Below are 15,323 nucleotides of genomic sequence, written 5' to 3'. Positions count from 1 at the left end.
CTTAACTTTATCATTTGGAGTATCATGGGGGATTTTATTTCTGTCTTTCTTTCTGGACGTACATATCTTGGGCTTAGAGATTTTATTTTTTCAGTTCTACTTCCTCAGCCAGCAATGCCTGGCATATAGCAGGACTCAAAAAATGTTTACTGAGTTAATGAAAGAATGAAGGATTGCGGCTCTGACCCAGACCACTTTCCCATGAAGTCTATATTCTGTTATATCTTATTTTTCCTGGAGCACAAAAGGATTTTATAGCGTCCGTGATGATGCATGGTTGCACATGAAATCCCTTTATTACCACTGGTGTGCACTTTATCTTTAACCCTACAAATTATCTGTTTTCTCATGTTGCTCTTTTTTGTTTGTGGGAGTTTTTCTACTTTAGACAGTAAAGGCATCCTTATCTATCTGTATTAGTACGGCAGAGATTACTTCTCTAACACATTCCATTATCAAGAAAAATTTTAAACAAGACATAATGAATCTGGACACTGCAAGTAAAAACTGTGAGTAAATATGGCAACCGGTATTCATTATCTTAAAAGACCATGTCCCATGTACGGTAAAAACGCCTGGGTTATATCCTCCAACCTTTGTGAATCCCCAAATTATAAATATGGAACTGTTTATATAGGCTTCTGGCTATCTCCCAAATCACATTTTCTTGAGGGTCACGCATTCTGTGCCTTATCCTCACATCACAATGTGACTGCCTTTCAATTTTTACTAAAGTTTTCTCCTAGTTGATGGCCATTTTTCATAACCGAGATTTTTCTTTTTGTCACTGCATAAGATTGATTGCATGTATGGGAAGGAAAAGACAACCCGGAGGGGTTGAGACGTGGCCATCAGGCAGTCTGCTGGGCCTGGGACCGAGGTAAGGAACTCTTTCCTGGACAGTGGTTCAAATCTGGGCCTCAGACAACGGTCATTGAATGAATATATTAAGCGGTATTAACTAATACCTCAGGAATTGAAAGGTACTAAAATGGCATGTTAAGTGTACAAGTAGGAAGAGTTGGCTGTAACAACCACAGCTCAGGGCAGAACAGCTAAAGTGTGTCTGTGTCACAATCCACCTCTATAGATACAGACACGCAGACACAGAGTTACGCTCAGGGCAAGAAAATGGGTAAAGACAAATTATCCCTTTAGGAACATAATTTAATCCTTCTTTGAAAGCAGTCACATTTATACAGCATTCAAGACAATCCTGTTGATCTCTTTACACCCTTCATAAAATTTAATTCTATCAAACAAAAATACCCAAGTCGGAAAAAAAAAAAAAGCTATGAAGAAGAAAAGGTTCATAACAAACAAATAGGGTTCTTTGAGAAAATGTAAAGCTTGGGCCCATTTACAGATGGTTTTCACAACTTATTCATTAAAGATCTGGAAGAGTGGATGAAGAGTACAATAATGAAATTTAAAACTGGTCATTTGAAATGCCACATCTACTAGTAAGCCATATAAAATCAGAATCACTTATATATAAAAACAAAGTAGTTATTGCAGAACCAAAAATAAAACAAAATCACTCAACGAAAACCAATAACTGTATACAAAAATAAAATAAAACATTCAAAAATATATTAGGAGAAAACCAAGAAGAAGTACAGTTAGATAGCAAACTATCAGTGTTAATATTAGAGTTCACAAAGTACTTGTCTAGACATTATTTCACACGGTCATCACAGCAGCTCTGAGAGCTAGTTGGCACTGAAGGCATCTCTGGAAATTATGCTGAAGGGACTAGACAGTTTCTAAACACACACTTATGTTTCCTTTTCTATAATTCCAGGGATCGGATGTTGTTACCAACCACAGTTTTCCTTTTGGCCTCTTGGCAGAGCAGGGTGTCAATTCTTATATCCTGCTTGTGGTCTCCTGTCCTCTCTCCTGGACAACATGGGCTCCAAAATTAGCATCCTGTCTTGTTAATGTGTAAGACTTACCCTTCTACCCTTGTCACCTACCTTGCAAATAATTTTTTCGCACTTGTTATTTGTCAATTATCTTAATTTAGGGAGTTTTTTGGTTGTAGAAAAGATTTCATTTCTCAAGTAACTAAAACAGTTATCTTTTAAGTTTTCAACTATAGTGTCTTGCTTTTAAAAGAAGCTTCCCCATTTTAAAATTACATACAAGCCTATATTTTCCTCTGGCACTTTTACAGATTCATTCTATCACATTTAATCTTTTAATTTTTTCCCTAAATTGCTACTGGATTCTTGCAAAACATAAATAGTTATCCATTCTTTAGTAATTTGAATTGTCACCTTAAATAATAAATTCATACTTATTTCAACTATGTACTTTTTTCACATTTAAATGTTATGAAATCAGTATGCATCCTAATCAATTGCTTGTCATTATGTAATTGAAATCATTTTTCTCTTTCTTAAAGATATATAAAATGGTGTCTTTCAACCAATGGCACCTTAGAAACAATGAAATATACTCTGTTATGCACAATAACACAACTGTCATATCAGACTTGAGTCTGCATTTAGACTTTCTACTGTGTTCCATCAATCTTGCCATCTCTTCTAGCACACATATAATACTTTTAATAATGTTACTTATACAGCATTATTTTAATTTCTGACAAGGCAATTCTCTATCCATCAACTCTGATTATTTGATTATTTTTATGCTATTCTTCCAGATGAATTTTATATATGTTGGTCAAGAACTCCTCTACCCCCTGAAAAAAATATCTTATGAGGACATGTATTAAAATTGATAGAAATCTGATCTGCAAAAAGTTAACATCTTAAATAATAGATTCTTATTGTCAGGAAGTGTTATATCAGTTCACTTACTTAAAGATAACTTAAAGACTTTCAAGTTATCTAGTAGACTTTTATAGTTTTCCTCATACAGATGTTCCTATTTCTGACCAAGTTTATTCCTTGTTACTATTGTAAACAGGATGATTTTTCCATTATTATTTTCTAACAAATTTGTCTTGGCTTGTAAAAAGTTATTTTCTTTTAATAATTTGATAGCCAGGAACTTCCACAAGTCTCTTTTTAGATAGGTACTTTCAGCTGATTCTTTTAGGTTTTTTCATTCAACAATCATATCATTTTGTAAGTTATTTTGCCTTTGCGTTTTCCATGCCTCACCTTATTTCATCCTTTCCTGTCCTCTGATTGCTTTGGTAACAATTTACTTTGGGCAAGAGTTGTTTTGTTTTGTTTTGTTAGTGACTTTAAAAATATAACTTTCTCAACTACTTCCATGAAAAAAAATTAACATCTTTATTGGAGTATAATTGCTTTACAATGTTGTGTTAGTTTCTGCTGTATAACAAAGTGAATCAGCTATATGTATACATATATCCCCATATCCCCTCCCTCTTGCGTCTCCCTCCCACGCTCCCTATCCCACCCCTCTAGGTGGTCACAAAGCACCGAGCTGACCTCCCTGTGCTATGTGGCTGCTTCCTACTAGCCATCTATTTTATATTTGGTAGTGTATATGTCAATGCTACTCTCTCACTTCGTCCCAGCTTACACTTCCCCCCTCCCCATGTCCTCAAGTCCATTCTCTACGTCTGCATCTTTATTCCTGTCCTGCCCCTAAGTTCGTCAGAACCATTTTTTTTTTTAGATTCCATATATATGTGTTAGCATACGGTATTCGTTTTTCTCTTTCTGACTTACTTCACTCTGTATGACAGATTCTAGGTCCATCCACCTCACTTTGTTTCTTTTTATGGCTGAGTAATATTCCATTGTATATATGTGCCACATCTTCTTTATCCATTCATCTGTTGATGGATACTTAGGTTGTTTCCATGACCTGGCTATTGTAACTATTGCTGCAATGAACATTGGGGTGCATGTGTCTTTTTGAATTATGGTTTTCTCTGGGTATATGCCCAGGAGTGGGATTGCTGGGTCATACGGTAGTTCTATTTTTCGGTTTTTAAGGAACCTCCATACCGTTCTCCATAGTGGCTGTATCGATTTACATTCCCACCAACAGTGCAAGAGGGTTCCCTTTTCCCCACACCCTCTTCTATGAAAAATTTTAAACTCTCCTTCTGTTAGTATTGGTTATTACCAATTTTTATAGAATTTCTCCATTTCATCAAAACATATTATTTTTTTGGTACATTGTATTATCTAACATCTTTTAAAGTTTCTTCTGTATCTGTAATTACATTTCCTTTCTCATTCCTATTTGTGTTTCTTTTATTTCCCTCATTATCTGTGTTTATTATTATTGTGTTTGCCCATTATCTCGTTTTACTATCCCCTCTCATTTCATAAATTTATCTTTTCAATTTCTTTGCTCACTTTCTTCCTATTTATTTGTTTACTTTGGGGGCAGCACAGAGGGTGAGAAAGAGAAAGGTGCTGTCTTTCTAATTTCTTCAGTTGAACACTTAGTTCAAATAACTTCATTATGTCCTAATTAATAATGGCAAAATATTTAAAGCTATATAACTCCTATATATATAGCTTTGACCTTGTACCTTGAGTTTTTATGTTAAATTGATACAACCACTAATTTTCTAAAATGCTATACTTTCATTTTGACTTTTGATTTCTTCTTTGTCATTTGGAAGAATGTTTTTCAGTTTCTAAGTGAGCTTTTTCCTTCCAATTTATCCTTTTATTACACATTTCTAGTTTTAATGCAATGTGATCCATGACAGTGGTTGTCAATTCTACTTTTCAGAAATGACTAAGTTTGTGTTGCATGTGTGTGTATCGCTAATATTTGTAAATTTCTGATGAATATTTGATAGGAATTTGTGTTTTTAAATTATGAAATATAAAAGTAAATATTTATATGCCAATTAAATCCATTTCATTTTCTGTATTAATCAATTCTAATGTTTCCTTATATTTTCCTGTACTTTAACATTCTATGAAAAGGGTACTAAAGACTCTCACTATGATCACCATTTTGTCCATTTCTCCTTGTATTTTTAATAGCTTTGGGTTTTGTATGTCAATGATGTTACTTACTTTATAGAAGCATTTATGACAATTACACTTTCCTCTGTGAATTTAACTTAATCAATGCAAAGTGATTCTGTATATTATATGTTTTTACCTTAAAATTTACATTGTCTGATACTGATATCTCTACTCAAATTTTTCCCATTCTGTGTAAAATATATTCTTACAAATAGTATATTCTTCCTATCTTCTAGAAATTCCTCAATGTTTCTGGTCCAATAAAGGTAAGCGTCTCTGTTTTCCAGGGCTACTATGAGGTTTCTCTTATTTTTCTATTTCTTCAATCAATTCTTGAAACTATAATCCTTATATTTATTTTTATTTTATAGATTTTCACTTTTATAATTTTGAGCTATAATCTCCTAGTTTTATTTTTTTCTCATTTTCTTCCCATTATTACTGCCCCTACAGCCTTATTTCCTGGCACTTCTTATCACTAATCATAATTAACAATTCTTTAATTGGGAAAAACTGTATACTTTAAGCAATATAAGCAGTATGTACCATGGACGACACTGCACAGTGTAATATTTGCATTAGGAAAATCCCAGCAAATATTTTTAAAAACAAATGAATAGTTAGTGATATTGCCAAATGATATAATTTAATATGAAAAATAAAATTAAGAAGTCAAATTTAAACTTACATAATTTTACAATATTTACTTATGCCTTGGGATCATATTGCAACACATAGATGAGCAGAGCATTAGGACGGAAATCAGTTGAGAAAATATATTCAGTACGAAATACATATTCCCCTCTCATACTTCACTGTCAAACAACGTGTGGTATAACACTATGATTTTTATTACTTTTTCACTAAAAAAAAAAAAAAGATGAAAATGTAAGCTACTTAAAGTGGAGATGTTCTCAACAATATTTTTTGGATGGGAATGGAACTAATTTCTTCAAAATATGCCCTGAAATTGACATGGAAAATTTAGTCTAATAAATAGGGGATATAATTGGTTAAAATAAGTGAATTTGAATGAGGAAGTATCTTCTTAACAGTGTTGAAAACAAAGTGGTGGAAACACTCTGTTAGCCAGAGCACTGAGAAAACATTTGATATGAAAAAATACCTCAGGGAATACATGTGGTGATACAACAGGCCCCATACTGGTCTAACGTCTATAATTTCATCTAATTGTCAGTAATGGGAAAAAAAAGGAAGGGAAAGAAGATTACCAAAAACACATGGGCCCGTCTGTCTTTCTGCATGGAAACTCTGTGGGGATTCTGTATTAGAATTACATGCTCGCAGAATCTGGTCTGTGTGACATGTAAGAAAAATGATCTATGGCCATGATATTTTCCATGCTGCATCTGTGAGTACAAAGTATAGTTGAGAATTCAAATTCTCTGTTTTGTCACACTTATAAAGACGGCAAGGAACACTGGAAATATTCCCTCTTGAAATTAACCTGAAAATGCCCCCCCAGAAACCCCACCAGGGAAATCATTTTTTCTTTCTTTCTTTTTATTGGCAGGGAATTTTTCCTTTCCAAAGACAACATTTACTTACTTTTGACTCTGTTATCAAGCAGGGTGACACAAAATGTATGCCAAGAGAAGTCTGATTATTTCAACTGGTATTTTTTTCTTTGTTCACTTGTCTGAAACAGTGACAGGAACACAGAATGTGGATTCTGAAGGGATCTGAAAGGTTAGTTAGTTGAATAATGTGGCCATAACCTTTTTATTTTTTAAAATAAATTTATTTATTTATTTATGGCTGCGTTGGCTCTTGCTGCGCACGGGCTTTCTCTAACTGCGGCAAGCGGGGGCTACTCTCCCTTGAGGTACGCAGGCTTCTCACTGTGGTGGCTTCTCGTGTTGTGGAGCATGGGCCCTAGGCGTGTGGGCTTCAGTAGTTGTGGCACAGGGGCTCAGCAGTTGTGGCTCGCGGGGTCTAGAGTGCAGGCTCAGTAGCTCTGCAGCATGTGGGATCTTCCCGAACCAGGGCTCGAAGCCCATAACCTTTTTTTTTTTTTTTTGTGGTACGCGGGCCTCTCACTGTTGTGGCCTCTCCCGTTGCGGAGCACAGGCTCCAGACGCGCAGGCCCAGCGGCCATGGCTCACGGGCCCAGCCACTCTGCGGCACGTGGGATCCCCCCGGACCGGGGCACGAACCCGCATCCCCCACACTGGCAGGCGGACTCTCAACCACTGCGCCACCAGGGAAGCCCCAATAACCTTTTAAATGCTTAAAGTGAGAGTGGAGCCAGCCGGATGTTGTGAGCCCTATTCCCATCCAGGGACCTTTGCACTCCCCCCAAATCCTCTTACTTATCACATGTGTAAAATGATGAAAAAGCCTGATGTATAACTTCCTTCGGCCACTCCCCATTCCCAGTTATTCCAAAGAGATGCTGCTGAGAAAAAGCGATGATGTGCCTTGATGTGGCAAGTTGCCACTCTGTCCTCCTTCTTATCAGAACTTATTAGTAAATGATGCATCGCTTCTGGAATCCATTTCACATTTTCAAAGGTCAAAGGCAGCTTGTGGTAAGCTCTATATTTATATCAAAAAGCATTTTAAAGAAGTATAACATGGGAGATTGGGATTGACATAAATACACTAATATGTATAAAATAGATAACTAGTAAGAACCTGCTGTAAAAAAATAAAATAAAATTCAAAAAAAATGTTAAAAAAAGGAAGCATAACATATATAATGTAGTTTTCACCTACCTAACTCCTAGAATATAAAATTTTATATCCTAAACATTTATGTAGTTTCATATTGTAGGGCACCCTTGTCAGTTTTCTTCTGTTGTTATGTTAGAGATCTGATCGGTGATAATCTTGAAAAGAGAGCTGACATATGGATTCACTAAGCTCTACTTTTTTCTCTGAGAGCTGAGAAGCGTGCAGGTGATGAACAGCCTTCAGGGAATCGCCAGGCTGGCTTCCAAGAGGCTTTATGAGGCAATGCACTGGAGTCAGCAAGCCCAGCCCTGTAGGGTTACAAACTAGCTTACCATGCTGAGGACAGATCCCACTCTCTGGGGTAGAGAACAGTACCTAAGTTCACAAGACTGATTTATAAAACCAGAATAGTATCAATGTCCAACAAGAAATAGATCTGTCCCAGGAACCCGAGTACGCGCACCTGCACCTCAGCCCATTGCCTCAAGCCCAGTTCACCGATTTACAATAAGAAACAACTGGCAAAGCGAGCAATGTATTTGAGAGGATATGAAGAATGCATTCTCTTCCTATGAGTTAACATATCTTGGAAAGAAAATAATCAGAACAAGGGAAGTCAGACTGGTGGGTTATTTAATGGCATAAGCCCGTGTATCCATCTCACAGTGAGGACGCATGCCAGCAGACGGACTGGAATCACCGAGCAGTACCAGCTACAACCTGCTGCATCCATCGCCACGCAAGTGCTGGCCTTGCCAAGTGGTCAGCATACCCTGTACACTGCTACAACCTTCTTCATCCATCTCCATGTGAGAGGCAAAGGTCCCCTGACTACTGCACACAACTGGAGAGGCACTTTCAATATTTGTCCTTTTTTCCTCCCATTTTCATGAACGATTCCCCCCCACCCCCGCACCTTTCTGACCAACACTCTTCTTTAATAAAATTACAGTCAAATCTTACAACCTGGAAACTCATCAGAATTTTTAAGGTAAATTTATATAGCTAAGCCTTGCTCCGTTAGGGTTTTTATTTAAAAGTTTAGCCTCTGTTCCAAGTTCTTGGGAGAATATTTAACAGTTCAGACTGTTTTCACAGTGTCAATCATGCACGATTGGCATATAAAACCTCACATTTTCTGTTCTACGTTTAATATAACCTGCAATGCCAAGAAATAAATATGTCGATAATAGGAAACATCATCTCATTTTTCTGAGAATGCCTCCTTCCATCATTCCTGCAGTAGACATATTTTACTAACCTTCATGTAAGAATGTAAACTCCCTGAGGCAGGGGTTTTTGCTTGTTCACTGACTTATCCCAAGTGCCTAAAGCAGCGGAGTGTTCAATGAATACAACCTACAATCTAAACCATGTATTCAAAAAAGAAAAACCAGAAACCAAGAAGTAAGGCCCTAAAACAATATACATCATCGACTTGATCTCTCTGTTTGCTAACTTTCAACATGTCATTCTTAAACCAAACTTCTATTGAAACAGGATTACAATTACCAAAATACATCATAGTTAATAAGATATTTAAGAAATGTTTGTTGACACTTATCAATATAAAATTATTTCAAAATTCTTTTATCATTCCAATTTTTATCTTTTTTCAAACATTTTAGTCTTTAAATTTACACTTGAAAGAAGTTTCTGAGAATACATGTTTTTCTTTAATAAGTGCAGAGTAGAGGTCAACAAAAAGGCTTTACCTATCACTTTATTCTTCTTTCCATTTTTTATAGGCGTACAAAGCAAACTTCTAATGCACTGCTGTTTTACATTTCCTGTGTTTTCATTCTAAACAAAAACAAAAACAAGACAGCTAAATATTACGAGAAGACTGTTTGTCCATTAGATGCTATAGAAACTACATTGGACCTCGGAAGCCACTAATATATTCATCTTTTATTAGCTGGAGATAACATCAGAGTGCAGAAAATGTACAAATTATAATGAAGCTCACATAAATGTACCATAAAGCAATCAGTCTTTACATTATTAAAAATACTAAATATCCTATTTTCTTTAAAATTTTTTTCCATGTTTTCCATTTTATTTACCTGTATTTCTTTTATTTTCCATTTTAAACTCTCCAAGCAGCTTACAGTAATAGTAAGCAAAGTATTTATTCAGTTTTACTATCCCTGTGTAGTGGATGTCTGAAATAACTTAATAAGAGGGGCAGAAGTCAAAAGCATTACACCACCTAGGATTCTACATGTTACAAATTTGTCCTTGTTTAGTTTTCCCACTGTTATCTATTGCCCATATCGCTAACGTTCTAAAAAGGTCTCCTAGGTAAGCAAATAACAAAGTCAAGGCAGCTGCCTCAAACTGCAATGCTTTTCTGAAGTTAGATGAGAAAAAATACTAGAAGTCAAGGCAGCTGCCTGAAACTGCAATGCTTTTCTGAAGTTAGATGAGAAAAAATACTAGAATTCAAAGTTTTCAGTGTCTGAGAAACTGACCCTTGTAGCTTTGCTCTCGAGGAAAACAGATACTCAGTTTTCCACAGAGCTGTTCACTGTGGTAGATTACCAATTATAGGCATTTAAGCCATATGAAACTTAACTGTTGAGGGTAAACTCAGGAACTCCAGCCATACTATCTAAAGAATGTCATTAAGTAGGTAATAGTTAAATTACCTCAAAATTAGTTTATGATAGTTCATTAATACATGTTTAAAAAACTAATAAAAGTACAGAGAAAAGTACTCAAGTACAGCTGATAACCTCTCAACAGATATTATAAGCTGTTTTATTCTCCTTCCTCAGATCACGGAAAGCACGGATCACTCCCAAAGAGCCAATTCTAGGGCCAGTCCTTCAGTTACGAGTAACTAGTTTGGGACTTCCCTGGTGGCGCAGTGGTTAAGAGTCCACCTGCCAATACAGGGGACACGGGTTCGAGCCCTGGCCCGGGAGGATCCCACATGCCTCGGAGCAACTAAGCCCGTGTGCCACAACTACTGAGCCTGTGCTCTAGAGCCTGTGAGCCACAACTACTGAGCCCACATGCTGCAACTACTGAAGCCCACGTGCCTAGAGCCCGTGCTCTGCAACAAGAAAAGCCACAACAATGAGAAGCCCACACACCGCAACGAGGAATAGCCCCCGCTCACCGCAACTAGAGAAAGCTCACACAAAGCAATGAAGACCCAATGCAGCCAAAAATCAATAAATAAATAAATTTAAAAAATTAAAAAAAAATAGAGTAACTAGTTTAAGTGCAGATCTGATAGGAAAACAGCCTTCAAGCTCCAAGTCTAAAATTGGGTTACTTACTGTCCAGGGAAATCTTTTATCTTTACTGACATCTGGGATATTAAGTGGTTCCATAGTATTTTTGACATATTGAGCATACATGTAATTGATTCTGTTCGCATCACGTTCCCTGTGGAGATAACAGAGATGAGTTCTTTCTGTGCAGTGAAAAAACGCAGGCAAAACAGAGTCAAATAGATGATTATAAGAGAAACATACCAGTCTTAAATTATAGAGCAAAGTGTATATCTTAGTTGGAAAATGCAGCTTTAAACATATTTGATGATTTACAACTTTGGTAGTTACTATAACTGAAATGCTTTGAAAAAACAAAGACCCACAATTTTTCAGCTATCTAAAACAAGTTTAAAATGTCATTAAGTAATCTTATTACCACTGTTAATGGGCATGTTGATTTTTGTGCTGTTTAAAATCCATATGAATTTTCCCTATGTCTCATCAGATTACAGAATGACTAAAGTCTAGTGTCTGTTTTTACTTCCTCAGTTATTTATTTAGTCTATCCATTCCAATAAAACAATCTTTTACACATTTCAGACCAAGGGAAAAATCGAGCAGGCCTAGAAGAATTTTATTAAGCTCTTCTCTCTTCTTTTTTCTGCTTTAAATTGAAAAAACATTTTTTGAACTTACAACATTTTCCCAGTTTCTTGCTTAATAGGTTGATCATAAAAGGTTAACCTGATGTCACAGGGTTCATAAGTGCAGTGCCAGTAATGGAGTTGGGAAAACAGAACAGAACGCATCTTTTCATCAGGAAACTTCCTATGTTCCTTGGTGATGGGGATGAATTCCGCAAAGAGGGTCAAGTTATAGAAATTTACTCCAGCTATAAGTATGTGCCTGTATTAACTGTAAGATCACTAACTGAAGAAAATAGGAAAGTCTAATAGTGGGAGACATTTCAAAATAAAATATGTGCCTCAGGAAAAATGTCCACTTGGTCTGAGTTCTCCAAGTGCTAATCTTTTCCCGTCTTCCATCCTTCTCACTCAGCCTGCCAAACTGCTTCTAGGACAGTGGTTTCAAATGATGTTCTCAATCACTGTGATTCCACAAAGATTCCTGAAGTCGTGGCCTCATTCCTGGCCAAGATAATTGAGTCTTTCCTTTCTTTGCTGTACATTTTAGGTTAATAGTAATTTGGTCAAATCAGGTACTGACCGTATGTCCAGTATTATATACAAGTGATAAAGAATGAAAGGGAAATGACAATAGTAACACAGGAATACATGAACTTCAGACTTAACATTTTCTGAGCCTAGATTGATAATGTGGGAAGGCATGCGAAATGTCAGACACAACAGACCTAGGACATTCCTGGGTTTCTATTTCATGCATATTATTTGGGTAGAATCCCAAGAAAAGGTTATAAGTGTAGGATGTAGGTTAACAAAACTATTTTAAAACCACAAATATTTCATGGACAGCAAAAGTCTCACGAAAAGAGAACAAGAAACTGCAGTAAAGATAAGAAAAATGAAAAGGTAGTTACAGAGAGAAAGAAACACACTGGAGAGGATATCTTTGTCCAAACCTCTTTTAAAACGATGACGATGATGACGACTTTTATTGTTCTTATCATCATCGTTATGTCAACAGTGGGAGACAGATGAAACCCAAATAGTTAAGCAACTTGCCAGAGGTCATAAATTCATATGTATAGGCACTGATACAGAGAAGCAGGAGTATTAAAATTACTTTTAAATCAATAGAAACCTAACTCTTTTTTCAATTCCCTGAAAATTTTAAGTTTTCCTGATGGTTACTTTAGTGAAAAATTAGTATTAGATTTATTAAGGTTATGTGATAGCATCTTATTTCTTACTCTGTAAAAAGTGCTAATAAATTCTTACTTCCTCCCCTCAATAACAAAAGACTGAGCACTTCGTCCATGAGAGGCACCCTTAGCATCATGGGGAGACAAACTTCTAGAGGTCAGTAGCTGTCATAAGGCACTTGTAATCTCGTAGAGGACTGTGACAGAGAATGAATAATAATACAGTGTCTAGTTGCATGTCCTCTTTGAGCAGAGTCTAGTGCAGAAGCCCCCAGCTGTCCCTCAGTAACTCTTCTCCCTTTCTCTTTATCTAGACACATGGCCGCTGAGGATAAAGACTACATTTATCAGCCACCCCAGTGGCTTGGGATCATCATGTGACGATGTAAGTTCTAGGCAACAGGAAATGTGACTGCTTCTAGAAAGCTTACCTAAAAGGCAGCTGAGGCATGCTCTCTGCCCCTTCTTTCCCTGCCCCCCATCCTACCATTTGAAACGTGGATATGAAGGCTGGAGCTGCATCCTGGACCCTGGAAGGGAAGGGCCACTCCCTAGAGATGCAGAGTAGAAAGCCTGCAGGTACCTGGGTCCCTGAGGCCTTTGTAGAACAGAGCAGCAACACAGAGCCTGAGCTGCCTGCCTCTGGGTCTTTACAGGAGAGAGTAATAATATTGCATTCTTATTTAAGCTATTTTTACTTTGGGTTTTTATGATTCACACTCAAACCTAATCCTGACTAATACAATTGGTAACAATGAAAGCACCACATGTGGAGAAGATGGACAGATAACTCCTTGGTGGAGTGGGTTGGAGAAGACGGGTATTAGGGAAATGCGCAAAAGGCTGGTAAGATTTAAGGATGCATAGAAAGACGTCAAGAATGAAAAGGAGGGTGAAAAACAGTATAAAAACATTGCTGAAATGGAAGAGTTCTAGGTATATTTGGGAAACATTAAACAGCTACAGATTATTAGGAATAAAGTGATGGTTTCAGGCTGAAGATGTTAGGACAGGTAGTGGATGATTTTGAAAGTGCAATGCAAAGGGATAGGATCTTCCTTTAAATAACAGGAATATTCTGGTAGTCTTGCAAATGTGCCTCTCAGACCTACAACTGCAGGAGACCTAAATGACCAGTGTCTCTAGTCACTGTGCTCTGAAACCCAGGACTGTGTTTGTACTGCAGACACACTTCCCAGGGCTGCTCCTGGAAAAAGACGGAGCACACACAGCAGGGGCACTAAGGTAGCCCAGGCTTGGGAGACCCAGGATGCTTTGGCTACAGAACTCCCCAACAGCCTGGCCAAACTTTCCTTAGAACTGCTCGGCTGCCTAAGACACTTCCACACAATGCTCTTTCCTTCTTTACCCTCTCTTTCACTCTGGGTCAGACTTGTGTGGGGAGCTCACGGCTCTCTCATCCCCTCCCAGTTCCCTCCCCCTTTACTCTCACATGGGGTTCCCCTAATAAATGTCTTACACATTTAATCTAGTCTTGGCATCTGCTTCTTGGAAGGCCTGGGCTAACTCAGACCTCTAAGGTTTTTTGCACAGTGGATATCGAGGGAGGTGTACGTGAGTACATCCTTGGGAAGACAGTCAGGGACACGAAGCTTGGAAACACTGAGAAACTTCTGTGCTTTTAGATGTAAATGGGAATCACTTCAGGTTATGTGAACCAAAGACAGAAATAACACATCAAAGAGACACAGAAATACTAACACTTACTGACTACTTACTATGTGCTGGAAATTTTCTGAAGCATTTTATGTGCATTAACTCATTTGGTCCTTTCTACAATCCTGCCATCAGTATCTCCATTTTACAGATGAAGAAACTGAGGCTTTGAGAGGTTAAATAATTCACACAAAGCACTATAGCTAGTAAGTGGTGGAACTTAAGTTTAAATACAATCAGTCTGATTTCAGAGTCTATACTCTTACACTCTGTATCTACGATTTTTTAAAGTAGTAAAAACCTTTCTACTATTTAAAAAATAGTGGGTGTTACTGTATTTAACTATAATTGTTTTCCAATATCGTTATAACTAATAAGTATTAACTGGTATATGTATTCCAAGAAAGTGAGTTTAAAGGAGTAATTCTATGTATTTGTCATTTTATGACAAAATGTGCATTTAAAATTAACATGAAGTTAACTGATATGGAATTATAGCACTAAAATACCTATTTCTTAAAATTAAGAGCTAACATAAACTGTACCCCATCACACTCACTTTTTCCTTTGAATCGAAGCATAGAAACTCTAAAACCTCCCACCATCTGGAAATGAGCTTCCCTTCTGAATTCCTGGGTGACCCAAACTCCAACAGTTTACTGTGCTTTATCCCAGTGATGATATGATTCTAACAATTATGTGTAATGTTCACCCTGAATATTTTTTATTTTTACACTTAACATTTCAAAATATTAAGTGTAAACAGTTCTTTCAAAACTGTCTTCAATACATTATTTTAATTTATAAAAGGCAGTTAGTGGGTTGGCTGGAAAAGTACCTCACTGATACATAACTGCCTAAAAAGGATGATTTGCTTACTGCTAGCATCATCAAATTGCCTAGCACTTCATCTCATGGAAGAGTGCTTGGATTGAC

The 15,323-nt window shown here is 36.9% G+C and overlaps 1 protein-coding gene across 1 annotated transcript in view; it reads right to left on the bottom strand.

Annotated features, from left to right (window-relative positions):
• PDE5A (phosphodiesterase 5A) overlaps window positions 1-15,323 on the bottom strand; it is a 139,011-nt gene that overhangs the window by 53,620 nt on the left and 70,068 nt on the right. The window contains 2 exon segments of the mRNA XM_089911296.1: window positions 9,356-9,443; window positions 10,931-11,039. Coding sequence (XP_089767422.1) covers window positions 9,356-9,443; window positions 10,931-11,039 — 197 coding nt within the window.

The sequence above is a fragment of the Delphinapterus leucas genome, chromosome 5 (genome assembly GCF_059928025.1).
Source record: "Delphinapterus leucas isolate spDelLeu-1000000601 "Yukka" chromosome 5, BTC_Dleu_Yukka2, whole genome shotgun sequence".
Classification (NCBI taxonomy): Eukaryota; Metazoa; Chordata; class Mammalia; order Artiodactyla; family Monodontidae; genus Delphinapterus; species Delphinapterus leucas.
Note: the sequence above shows the minus strand (reverse complement) of the source record. Positions and strands in the feature narration are given on the sequence as shown.